Below are 10,677 nucleotides of genomic sequence, written 5' to 3'. Positions count from 1 at the left end.
CCACCCGCCACGCCCCCCTCCCCTCACGCCCTCATTAACCAAAGCCAATTAACGCAGATCGGAGCCAGAGCGATTTTATTGCCGCGGGTCCGCGCTCAGCAGCCCGGCCACGGGTCCTGGCGGGCGCTCCTGGCCAGGAAGGCGATCCTGCGCGCCATCTCGGCGCAGTACACGCGGCGGCACGCCTCGAACGCCCGCCGCCGCCGCGCCCGGCTCGGCTTCTCGTAGTAGCGGGAGCGCCGCACCGCCTCGGCCACGCCGTCCTGCGCCAGGATCCTGCGGGAGGGCACGGAGAGAGCGCTGCCAGCCGAGGGACGGGCGGGGAGCGAGGAGCACACAGCCCTGGCTCGGCTCGGTACCCGGCCGGACCCTCGGCTCGGTCCCGGTGCGGCCCCGGCCTCGATCCCCGGCCGGGCCTTGGGCTCGGTCCCCGATGCGGGACCCGGGCTCGGTCCCCCGGCTCGGTCCCCAGCCGGGCCCTCGGCTCGTTCTCCCCGCCGTCCACCCACGAGGAGAGCGAGGAGGGGAAGGAAGGCGCCGAGCTCCGTTCAGGGTGGGATTTACCAAGGTGTGCGAGCATCCCCTCGCTTCCCGAGGAATATTCCTTTATTTCGCCCCGCTCACGCCCCGCCCGAGCGGGCTCGGAGGAAAGCCCGGCCCGACCCTCCCGTCACCTTCGGCTCGGGAAATCCCGGTTCCGAGCGCAGGGAAGGAGTCGGGGCCGCCGCGGGGCTCACCTGTTGAGCACGCCGTAGGCCGCCTCCACGTTCCCGTTGTGCACCATCACCGTGCGGCCCACGAAGCGCAGGTGGTTGGCCATGGCTGCGGCACCGGGCAGCCCGTCCCTCCTCCCCGGGACCCACCGGGCCGCTCCCCGCCCCGCTCCCGGTGACACGGAGAGCCCGAAGGGAACGCGGCAGGGACCCCCCGCTCCCCCTAGGATCCCGGTCCCGCTCCCGCTCCTCTCCCCGACTGACCCCGCTGAAGCCGCGCCCGCACCGGAGGTGGCGGAACTTCCGCTGGGAGGGATTTCCGCCACCACCGGGATTTCCGGCACCGGAGGCACCCGGCGTCCCGCCGCGGAGGGGACACCGAGAGCGGCTCCGAGCCCCCCCGGGACAGGAGCGCTCCCCAGTCCCGCCCCACCGAGGCACAGACCACACGACACCGGCTGGCCCCGGCCGCTCCCGCGGCGTTTATTGCTTCCAGCAGGGCCGGCTCCGGGCGCTCCCCGCTCGGGGGGCCCGCACCCGCCGTTCTGGGGGGCCGCGCTCCCCTGCACCGCCGGGGGAAGGCACAGGCCCGGGAGGAAGGCTCCGCTCCGGCCAAGGCACGCGGCCGCCCCGGGCTGGGGGCTCCTGGGGGGGTTCGGGACCCCCCCGGTCAGTCCCGCCCGCCCGCGGGTCTCACTGACCACCGGTAAAAAAAACAAACAAAAATCAAAAAAAAAGGCAAAACAGAGAAATGCAGATGAAATCTCCCCCCCCGAGCCGGGGGGGGTGTCACACGTCCGGCGCCGGGGGGGACTCGGGGGGCCCGGGCTGGCACGGCGGGGACCCCCGCTGCTGCAGCGAGCCCAGGGGGACATCCCCGGGCAGGCGGCGGCACCGGGGAGCCCCGGGGGGACCGGCGGGGGGGCGGCGGCGCGGGGCGGCCGCGGGGGGAGCCGGCTCCAGCGCGGCTTTGGGGGCGACGTGCGGGAACCAGAGGCGCAGCATGGCCTCGACCTGCAGCAGCGTCCCCAGGTAGCGAGCGCTGCGGGGACAGAGAGCTCCTGTCACCGCCTGCGCAGCGGGGACACCCCCGTGCCCGCCCCCCGGGGGTGGCCGGGGACGCTCACCCCATTTCGGGCTTCTGCAGGACGCCGATGATCCGCTGGAGCCGGTCCATGGCCACGCTCTGCTGGAAGCTGCTCAGCCCTGGGGAGGCGCGAAATTGGGGGAATTCTCCCCAAAACAAAGAGGTGCTTGGGGTGGGGGGGGGTAGAGGGTGTGGGGGGCACCCACCTCTGTCGTAGCGGCCCCGGCGCAGCCCCTCCAGCAGCTCCGCCAGCGGCCGGATGAAGCCCCGGAGCTCCCGGCACTGCCAGCAAGGGGAGGAGGAGAGACTGAGCTGCAGCCACGCTGGGGAGGGGGTCTGCGCCCCCCCACCCACCCATTCCAGGTGGGGAAACTGAGGCACGCCCCGCTTTTTTTTAGTCGACCAAGCCCTCTCCCCATCTCCTCCCCGGGGGGTTTGTGCCCAAAGCTCACCAGCAGCTCCCCACCTCCATCACTGCCGCCCCCTCCCCAGGACTGCCATCCCCCGGTGCTGGGACCCCCGGGGCCTCCCCCCCAGCCCCGGTGCCCCCGCATCCCACCTGCCCGCGGCTGCACCTGCGCTGCTGCCGGTGTGCCCCCACCCATTCCAGGTGGGGAAACTGAGGCACGCCCCGCTTTTTTTTAGTCGACCAAGCCCTCTCCCCACCTCCTCCTCGGGGGTTTTGTGCCCAAAGCTCACCTTTTGGGCGAAGAGGCGATCCCCATCGCTGGGAGGGGCATCGCCCCCCTCCCCTTTCCGCGGGCGCTTCCCCCCCGGCGAGTCGGGGGGTGCCCGCTCCAGCCCCCCCGGGCGCTTGCGGCTGCGCTCGGCTTTGGGGGGGCTCCGGGGGGAGCCGCCGGCCTCGGCCCCGCTGTCAGAGGCGGGGGAGCCGCAGGAGCAGGCGCGGGCGGGGGGCTCCATGGTGGCCCCCCCAGGGGAGCCTCTGGCTGCGCTCAGCTCCAGCGGGGTCACCCAGCCCGGGCTGCCTGGGGGAGCGAGAGAGGGAGAGAAACACCGCGGGAAATCGGACAAAAATGGAAGACAACGAAGTGTGTCATCCCCACACCCCCCCCAGTGCTGCCTCGCGGGGGGGAGCAGGTCTGGGGTCTCCTGAGACAGAGGAGGGGGTGCGGGACCCACCTGGCAGTGGGACCCTTCACCCAGGACCACCCCCAGCCCCAAGAGACCCCGAGGAACCATTCCCAGCCCCAGGACATGCCCGGTGCCATAAGACCCCCAGCCCCAGGACAGATCCCACTCCCCCCAAAACAGCGATCCGTGACCCGGTGCCGGTGTCGCTGTGCCGGTATCGGTGTCCCGGTGCCGGTATCGGTGTTCCGGCGGCGGTGTCCCGGTGCCGGTGTCGCTGTGCCGGTATCGGTGTTCCGGTGGCGGTGTCCTGGTGCCGGTATCGCTGTGCCGGTATCGGTGTCCCGGTGCCGGTGTTCCGGTGTCGGTGCCCCGGTGCCGGTATCGCTGTGCCGGTATCAGTGACCCGGTGTCGGTGTTCCGGTGTCGGTATCCCGGTGCCGGTATCGCTGTTCCGGTGTCCCGGTGCCGGTGTTCCGGTGTCGGTGCCCCGGTGCCGGTATCGCTGTGCCGGTATCAGTGACCCGGTGCCGGTATCGGTCTTCTGGTGTCGGTGTCCCGGTGCCGGTATCGCTGTGCCGGTGCCGGTATCGCTGTGCCGGTGCCGCTGTCCCGTTTCCCGGGCCGGTGCCGCTGTTCCGGTGTCCCGGTGCCGCTGTGCCGGTACCGCTGTCCCGGTGCCGGTGCCCCGTTTCCCGTGCCGCTGTTCCGCTGTCCCGGTCTCCGTGTCCCCGGTGCCGCTCCCGCCCCGCCCGCGGCGGCCCCACGCGGACACGTGCGCGGCCGCACGTGCCTCGGCCCGGGCCCCGCCCCACCCCGCTCCCATTGGTGGCTGAGCGCCGGGAGGCCCCGCCCCTCCTCTCCCGTTGGCTCGCTGCCGCCGCCCGGCGCTGATTGGCCGGAGGGCGGGGCTCTGGCCACGCCCCCCTGCGCGGCGATTCGGGGCACGCGGCGCCGGGCTCCGCCCCCGCGCGCTCAGCCAATGGGCGGCGAGCCCGGCGGCGCCGCTCGGCCAATGGGCGTGGCGGACCCGCCCCCTTCCGTTACATAACCGGGGCGGGGCGGCGCGTGGGCCCCCACGTGGGGGCGGGGGCCCCGTGTGACGTCACGCTGGCCCGCGGGGGAACGCCCTGGGGGCGGGGCTCCACGGAGAGGGGCGGGGTTTTCGGAGAGGGGCGGGGCCGGGGCGCGCGGGCGGGGCCTGCCCGGGGCTCCCCCGAGCGCCCCCAAACCCCCTCAATGTTCCCCACAAAATCCCCCCCACGGCCACAGCCCCCAGCCCGGCCCTCCCCACAGGAGGCTCAGGGTGACCCCAAGACCCCTCCCCACCACCCCTCCACAAGGCCCAGGCCCCCCAAAACCCCAGAGACCCCCAGAGCCCCACAAACCCCAGTCCTACAGACCCCTCACCCCACAAACCCAAATCCTACAAACCACTCAAACCCCAGTCCTACAGACCCCTCACCCCACAATCCAGCGCTCGCAGCCCCCTCCCCGCCCTCCCTCACCCCACACCCCGGGCATGGCCCCTCCAGCCCTCCCCGTGCCCCCGGGGGGGCCCGTCCCCCCGGGTGGGTATTTAGGGCCGGGCCGGTGGCACCCGGCCCCCCCTGCCCCCCGCCATGCTGAGCGTGCTGCTGCTCCTGGGGGGCCTGGCCCCCGCCCTGCCCGCTGGTGAGTCCCCCCCGGGTGCCCCCGGCAGACCCCGCTCTGGGCTGCACCCCCAGCCCCCCTCAGGTGCCCCCGTGTGGGGCCGGGGGGCTCAGCCGAGCCCCCACCCCAATATCTCCGCTCTCCCCAGCAGGTCCCCACTGGACGTACGAGGGTGAGTGGGGCCCCACGCAGGGACCCTCCCCCATTTATCCCACCCCCCAAACCTCCCCCCAGACCCCCTGAGCTCAGGGGGTCTCCCCAGAAGGCGGGGAGGTGGGTGGGTGACACCCCCCCTAATGTGGGTCCCCCAAATGGGAAGGAGATGGGCAGAGCTGGGGCCCCCCTGGGCCCCCCCAGACATCTGGGTCCCCCAAAATGGGCACCCACCTTACGACAGGGGGGGTGAGCGGGTGCAGCCCCCCATTTCCCCTCCTGCCCCCCCTTTGCCCCCCTGGCTCCAATGGTCCCTTTGTGCTCCTTTACATAAGGCTCCTGCTGCCAAATCCAATTAGGATCCGGCCTTGGCCAAATCCCGCTAAGCCCCATCCCGCCGGGCCCAGGGGGGACCCATGGGTGCCCCCCCGGCCCCGCGGGCTCGCTTTTGTCCCCGCTCTCCCGCCTGGAAAAAAATGTGCCCGGCAGATTAACGAGGCCCTTGGGAATGTCACCCGTGTCCCGCTCTGGGGGGGCACCGAGGGCGCTTCGGGTCACGGGGGCTCAAGCTGGGTGAAGGTGGGGGGGTCCCGCGGGGGTCTGGTGCCCTGCAGGTCCCGCGGGGGTCTGGTGCCCCCCAGGTCCCCACGGGGGTCTGGTGCCCCCAGGTCCCCACGGGGGTCTGGTGCCCCGCAGGTCCCCACGGGCAGCAGCACTGGCACGAGGGGCACCCGGAGTGCGGGGGCCGGGCGCAGTCGCCCATCGACATCGCGACAGCGCGGGCACAGCCGGACCCGTCCCTGCCGCCGCTGCGGCCCGAGGGCTACGAGCGCCCCGAGAGCCCCGAGCTGACCCTCGCCAACAACGGCCACACCGGTGAGCGCCGGGGCGAGCACCGGGCGGCCCCCGGTGCCCCGGCCCCGCTGAGCCCGTTGTTCCGCAGCCGTGCTGGCGCTGCCGCCGTCCCTGCGGCTCCGGGGGCTGCCCCGCGCCTTCGCCGCCCTCCAGCTCCACTTCCACTGGGGCCGGCCCGGGCACGCCGCCGGCGCCGAGCACCTGCTGGACGGGCACCGTGCCCCCGCCGAGGTACCGGGGACAGCTCCAAAAATGGGTCTGGGGGCGGGGAATGGGGTGGGAAGGGAGGTTTGGGGTCAGGAAATGGCACGGGAATTGTGTGGGAAATGGTTGTGGGAGAGGTGTCAGTGTGGGAACAGCATGGGGAGGGTGGGAAATGGGTTTGCAGTGAGGGAATTTGCTGCGGGGAATGGAAAAGGGGTCCTGGTGAGGGAAATGGGTCCGGGGATGTGAAATGAGTGCAGGGAGGGGATGGGGGCAGAAGAAAAGAGTGGGAAATGGGAACGGGAGCAGGGCTGGGCACTGCGGGAGCCGGGGCGGAGGTTGGGGTGGCAGGGTGGGGGGTGGCTCAGGGTACCAGGGCGGGGGTCTCAGGGTACCAGGGCGGGGTCTCAGGGGGTCCCCGCCGTGCCGCAGATGCACGTGGTGCACTTTGACTCGGAGCGTTTCGCCGATGCCAGCGCGGCGCAGCAGCACCCGGGCGGGCTGGCCGTGCTCGGCGTCCTCCTGGAGGTGCGGACCCCACGCCCCCCACCCACCCACCCACCCGCGGTTCCCCAGCCCCTCACTGACCCCCCCTCACTCCCCCAGGTGGGAGATGAACCCCACCCCGCCTATGACAATATCCTGAGGCATCTCGGCAGCATCCGCTACGCAGGTGAGGGAAGAGAGGGAGGGGGGAAGCCCCAAATCCCCCTCCCAGCACGCCCCAAATTGCTCCCCCCACAGGGCAGAGCGTGGCCATCCCCTCCTTCAGCATCCGGGCGCTGCTGCCCGAGCGCCTGGAGCGCTACTACCGCTACAACGGCTCCCTGACCACCCCGCCCTGCCTCCAGAGCGTCCTCTGGACCCTCTTCCCGCAGCCCGTCCGCATCAGCCGCGCCCAGGTAGGACCCGCTCGGGGGGAGCCCCCCGGGAGCGGCGAACGCCCCCGCAGTGCTGCCCCTTCCCCTTGCAGCTGGAGCAGCTCCAGGGAAGCCTTTACTCCACGGAGGAGGGCGAGCAGGAGGAGCCCCAGCTGCTGGTGGACAATTTCCGAGCGCCGCAGGAGCTGAACCAGCGCGCGGTGCTCTCGTCCTTCCCCAGGGGTGAGCGGAGGGGTGGGGAGGGTCCCCCTGGGGCTCCTCGGGCACAAGGTGCTGGCCCTGACCCCGGCCTTTCCCTTGCAGAGCCAGAGGGATACTCCACAGGTAGGGCCAGGCCGGGAGGCTGGGCTGGGGGGTCACACCCGGACCCCCCTGACCCCCCGGCCCCACACAGGTGAGGTCATCGCCATCATCTTCGGCGCTGTCGCCGGCTGCGTCGCCCTCTTCCTCGCCGTCCACTTTGGGGCCAAGAGGATGCGGTGAGACCCCCCCTCACAGCCCTCAGAGGGACCCCCGCGGCTGGGGGGGCCCCGAGCTCTGTGCAGAGACCCCCCCTCACGCTGGTTTCTGCCCTGGCAGCGCGAGGAGGGCGCAGGCACAGGACGTGGTGTTCAAGGCTTCCTCCCGCCGCTCGCCCATGGATGCTGGACACTCCCGCTGACCCGGGCTGGGCTGGGCTGACCCGGGCTGGGAGGGGCCGGGCTGGGCTGGGAGGGGCCGGCACACATCGTCCCCCAGACCCCCACCCCACAGCCCCACTGCAAATAAAGCCTTTTCCCCTCCTGGTGGTTCTTTGTGGGGTGGGCATTGCTGGATGCCCTGGGGCTGGATTCCATCACCCCCCAGAAACCTGGAGCAAGGTATAATGGGGGGAGTGACCCCTCTCCCTCCTCCCCTTCTCCCCAGCAGCCACAGTGTCTCGTGCTTTTACAAAAGGGTTTTACTTTTAATCAAAAAAATAACTTACCCCCCGCTGCACCTCCAAGCCCCCCGGGAGCTGAACAGGGGTGAGAAGGGCACAGCATCCCAGCCCCAGTGCCCCCCACCCCCAGAGCATCAGCAGGGGCTGCACCAGGGACCCCCACAGGGTGACAAACACGAGGAAATGGGGAGGGGTCCTGCCCTGAGTTCCCCCAGGGCATCCGGCCCACCCTGGCCTTCCCCAGAGCCTCAAACGGAGGGAAAGGTGTTATGAGAATCTGGGAACAAAGGGAAAAGGGTGGTGGTCAGACCCCAAAACCCCCTGGGACCACCAGTCAGACCCCAAAGGCCCCCAGGAACTGGGCACACACAAATTCCCCTGGAGCAGGAGGGTGAAGGCAATGGCAGGAGTGTCTGGCTGTGGGGCCACGGCTCCCTCACCCTTCAGGAGGCACCTGCAGTGCTGAGCAGAGCATGGCCTGGCCCTCAGGCTCCTGCTTACCTGGGGGAAAAGGGGCATTTACAAAGGTGGGGGTTCGTGGAAGCCCCTGGGAACGCAGCCCCCATTCAACAAGACTCATCCACCCCCATCCCAGCAGCTCTGACCCCCCCAGCCCCCAAAAGTGGCACCCCACCCCCTTACAGGAGAGGCACTTGAGGACGTTTTGGAAGGAGCCACCAGCGGTGCTGAAGGCCCAGAGGCCAGTGCAGAGCGTGAGGATGAAGATGGGGCCCAGGCTGGCCTCGTACCACGGGTTCAGGAAGGTCTGCGGACACAGAGAGGCTGGTCACACCTTCTGACCCCTCCTCGGGCAGCAAAAGGAGTGCCCAACCCCGTAGAAACCCGGCTCAAATCCGTGCTGTGTGCCCCCAAATCTCCCATGTGGCCCCCAAATCCTTCACTGGCCTCCTCCCCAAAGGGCTGGGGGTGTAACTCACCCATGGCCCTAGGCAGGGAGTGGGTGGGGGTCCCTGTGCCCCCCAGCACTCACCAGCCCCGAGGTGAGCAGGTGGCTGCCCACCACCAGCCCCAGGCCCCCGGCGCGGCGCCGCTCACAGGCGTCGAAGAAGATGATGCCCCAAAAAGTGTGGAGCAGGACCAGGGCCATGGTGAGGAAGGCTGCGGGGAGAGACACGGACCCTCAGAGCCTTCCTCCTCCTCCTCCTCCTCCGTGCCACGGCCCCAGCCTCACCAGAGGTGATGAAGTAGTATGGGGAGTCCCCGTGGATCCCGACGGTGCCCGGCCCCGCAGAGACCGCCAGGATGTTGGTGATGGAGAAGACGCCACTGATGGTGCCGAAGGAGAGCCCGGACACTGTGGGGGAGCCGGGGTCAGGGGGTCTCCGCAGCCCCGGGGGGCTCAGGGGAGCTGGATGCAGCACACTGGGCTCTGCTCACCGTAAGCCATCTGCCGCAGGGAGATCGGAGACCGCCCATCCTCGCTGAGAGCCGCCAGCCCTTCATCCGCCTTCCTGCCCGCCAGAGAGACAGCGTGAGCCCCATGGCGGGGAGAGGGGAAGGGGAGAGGAGACACTCGCTCCTTCCCGGGGTTTAACAGATTTTACACTTTTTGGGGTTGCTCTGGACATGGAGCCCCGACACCTGCCCTGGCTCCCCCAGCCCCAGGAGCCCCGACACCTGCCCTGGCTCCCCCATCCCCGGGACACCCCGGCGGCCGGCACAGCTCCCGGGCGGGCTCTCACTTGAGCACTTTGAAGCAGGCGAACCGGCAGAGCTCCTGCAGCAGCACGGCGGCGGCGGCCCCGAGCGGCAGCAGCGCCGCGTCCTCCCGCCCGCCGAGCCGCACGGACACGCACCAGAGCAGCGAGGCCGCGAGCAGCGACAGCAGCCAGAAAAACGCCCTGCGGGCAAAGGGGACAGCGGGGTGGCACCGGCAGGCAGGGCAGCCCGGTAGCGCCGGGCCGGGAGCCTCGGCGCTGCTCCCTCACGCTCCGGAGCTGCCCCTCGCCTCAGGGCTCCTCACACCGCCCTCAGCCGCGCCCGGCCCGGAGCGCCCCCAAGGGCCTCTCAGGCCCCCGCAAAGGCCTCCCAGGTTCCGCCGCGGCCGGCCCCGCTCACCCCGCCAGCAGCACGATGACGAGCAGCGGCTCCGCCGCCACCGTGAGCAGCAGGAGCGCGGCCGCGGGCCCGAGCGCGATGGCGGCGCAGCCCAGCGGCACGGCGGCGGCCATGGCGGCCGCCAGCAGCGCCCCCTGCCGGCCCGGAGGACCTGCCATGGGGGGGTAGGACCAGGTCGGGACAGGGGGACACGCGGGGACACGCGGGGACACCCGACACGGCCTGTGCCCAGCGCCACTGCGGGCTGGGTCACCCGCAGGGTCACCTGTGTCCTGGGTCACCTGCCTGCAGGGTCACCTGTGTGCTGGGTCACCTGTCTGTAGGGTCACCTGCAGGGCCACCTGTGTGCAGGGTCACCTGTGCTGGGTCACCTGCCTGCAGGGTCACCTGCTGGGTCACCTGTCTGTAGGGTCACCTGCAGGGTCACCTGTGTGCAAAATTACCTGTGTGCAGGGTCACCTGTGAGCAGGGTCTTCTTCTCTTCTCTTCTCTTCTCTTCTCTTCTCTTCTCTTCTCTTCTCTTCTCTTCTCTTCTCTTCTCTTCTCTTCTCTTCTCTTCTCTTCTCTTCTCTTCTCTTCTCTTCCCTTCCCTTCCCTTCCCTTCCCTTCCCTTCCCTTCCCTTCCCTCCTCATTACTCTTTACATTTTTTCTCCATTCCAAGCCCCTCACATCTCCCATTCTGATTCTGCCCCCCACCCCCACGCCGCTGCTGCTTAGAGAGGAGCTGGGAAGAGCAGGAAAACTTTATTTAGACAAAAAAGTTCCACCGGGCAGCAAGAGGAGCCTGGATGGCCCCAAAGCCCCTCCCTCCAGCTCCCACCTCCTCTGGACTGACGGTGCCACAGCGAGCACTGCGCACTGAAAATGAACATTTTTCACCCATCTTCGTGCCTCCTGCAAGGAAAACTGCAGACAATGTCCCCTCCAGGCTCTTCCGCAGGAATCCTGCGAATGCCATCTCCTGGGCACGAGGCATTGTTCAGGGGCGAGTTGGAGTTACTGCCTGCGTTGGATTAATTCCCCTCCTTGTTTCGTTTCCG

The 10,677-nt window shown here is 70.0% G+C and overlaps 4 protein-coding genes across 5 annotated transcripts; 1 reads left to right on the top strand and 3 right to left on the bottom strand.

Annotated features, from left to right (window-relative positions):
• Positions 1-58: 58 nt before the first annotated feature.
• Positions 59-1,013, bottom strand: MRPS21 (mitochondrial ribosomal protein S21). The gene is made up of 2 exons (XM_039710201.1): positions 738-1,013; positions 59-276 (listed from the first exon to the last, which is right to left on the bottom strand). Exons 1-2 carry the CDS (start codon positions 818-820, stop codon positions 96-98), a joined length of 264 nt encoding a protein of 87 aa, XP_039566135.1. The 5' UTR covers positions 821-1,013; the 3' UTR covers positions 59-95.
• A 611-nt stretch (positions 1,014-1,624) lies between these two features.
• On the bottom strand, positions 1,625-3,715 carry CIART (circadian associated repressor of transcription). The gene is made up of 4 exons (XM_039710185.1): positions 3,557-3,715; positions 2,500-3,276; positions 2,007-2,082; positions 1,625-1,919 (listed from the first exon to the last, which is right to left on the bottom strand). Exons 1-4 carry the CDS (start codon positions 3,713-3,715, stop codon positions 1,837-1,839), a joined length of 1,095 nt encoding a protein of 364 aa, XP_039566119.1. The 3' UTR covers positions 1,625-1,836.
• A 744-nt stretch (positions 3,716-4,459) lies between these two features.
• CA14 (carbonic anhydrase 14) lies at positions 4,460-7,355 on the top strand. Its single transcript, XM_039710184.1, has 11 exons — positions 4,460-4,563; positions 4,694-4,714; positions 5,392-5,571; positions 5,639-5,781; positions 6,187-6,282; positions 6,361-6,427; positions 6,499-6,656; positions 6,728-6,857; positions 6,939-6,959; positions 7,030-7,114; positions 7,215-7,355. Exons 1-11 carry the CDS (start codon positions 4,512-4,514, stop codon positions 7,294-7,296), a joined length of 1,035 nt encoding a protein of 344 aa, XP_039566118.1. The 5' UTR covers positions 4,460-4,511; the 3' UTR covers positions 7,297-7,355.
• A 201-nt stretch (positions 7,356-7,556) lies between these two features.
• Positions 7,557-9,779, bottom strand: APH1A (aph-1 homolog A, gamma-secretase subunit). 2 transcript variants are annotated; one of them, XM_039710142.1, is made up of 7 exons: positions 9,637-9,779; positions 9,261-9,419; positions 8,956-9,029; positions 8,750-8,872; positions 8,549-8,676; positions 8,200-8,323; positions 7,557-8,058 (listed from the first exon to the last, which is right to left on the bottom strand). In XM_039710142.1, the coding sequence occupies exons 1-7, from the start codon at positions 9,747-9,749 to the stop codon at positions 7,994-7,996; spliced, it is 786 nt and encodes a 261-aa protein (XP_039566076.1). In that variant the 5' UTR covers positions 9,750-9,779; the 3' UTR covers positions 7,557-7,993. The 2 variants fall into 2 exon arrangements, with proteins under 2 accessions (XP_039566076.1, XP_039566077.1); XM_039710143.1 differs by lacking the exon at positions 9,261-9,419 and having other exon boundaries at positions 9,637-9,764.
• Between the last annotated feature and the right edge of the window lie 898 nt (positions 9,780-10,677).

This window comes from Passer montanus, unplaced genomic scaffold, assembly GCF_014805655.1.
Source record: "Passer montanus isolate IOZ18808 unplaced genomic scaffold, ASM1480565v1 scaffold224, whole genome shotgun sequence".
NCBI lineage: Eukaryota > Metazoa > Chordata > Aves > Passeriformes > Passeridae > Passer > Passer montanus.
This window is presented reverse-complemented; position numbering and strand designations above follow the sequence as displayed.

What these genes read in the sequence shown, in the direction of transcription:
- CIART (XM_039710185.1), bottom strand. Translation starts at nt 3,715, where the DNA reads ATGGGAGCGGGGTGGGGCGGGGCCCGGGCCGAGGCACGTGCGGCCGCG. An exon ending in GCACCGGCACCGGGACAGCG is followed by an intron (nt 3,277 to 3,556) that starts GTACCGGCACAG and finishes ATACCGGCACAG; the next exon opens with CGATACCGGCACCGGGGCAC. An exon ending in ATCGCCTCTTCGCCCAAAAG is followed by an intron (nt 2,083 to 2,499) that starts GTGAGCTTTGGG and finishes CCTTGCTGGCAG; the next exon opens with TGCCGGGAGCTCCGGGGCTT.
- CA14 (XM_039710184.1), top strand. Translation starts at nt 4,512, where the DNA reads ATGCTGAGCGTGCTGCTGCTCCTGGGGGGCCTGGCCCCCGCCCTGCCC. An exon ending in CGGCAGCATCCGCTACGCAG is followed by an intron (nt 6,428 to 6,498) that starts GTGAGGGAAGAG and finishes CTCCCCCCACAG; the next exon opens with GGCAGAGCGTGGCCATCCCC. An exon ending in TTTGGGGCCAAGAGGATGCG is followed by an intron (nt 7,115 to 7,214) that starts GTGAGACCCCCC and finishes CTGCCCTGGCAG; the next exon opens with CGCGAGGAGGGCGCAGGCAC.
- MRPS21 (XM_039710201.1), bottom strand. Translation starts at nt 820, where the DNA reads ATGGCCAACCACCTGCGCTTCGTGGGCCGCACGGTGATGGTGCACAAC. An exon ending in GCCTACGGCGTGCTCAACAG is followed by an intron (nt 277 to 737) that starts GTGAGCCCCGCG and finishes GCCCTCCCGCAG; the next exon opens with GATCCTGGCGCAGGACGGCG.
- APH1A (XM_039710142.1), bottom strand. Translation starts at nt 9,749, where the DNA reads ATGGCCGCCGCCGTGCCGCTGGGCTGCGCCGCCATCGCGCTCGGGCCC. An exon ending in ACCTGCTCACCTCGGGGCTG is followed by an intron (nt 8,324 to 8,548) that starts GTGAGTGCTGGG and finishes CTGTGTCCGCAG; the next exon opens with ACCTTCCTGAACCCGTGGTA. An exon ending in CGTCCTCAAGTGCCTCTCCT is followed by an intron (nt 8,059 to 8,199) that starts GTAAGGGGGTGG and finishes CTTTTCCCCCAG; the next exon opens with GTAAGCAGGAGCCTGAGGGC.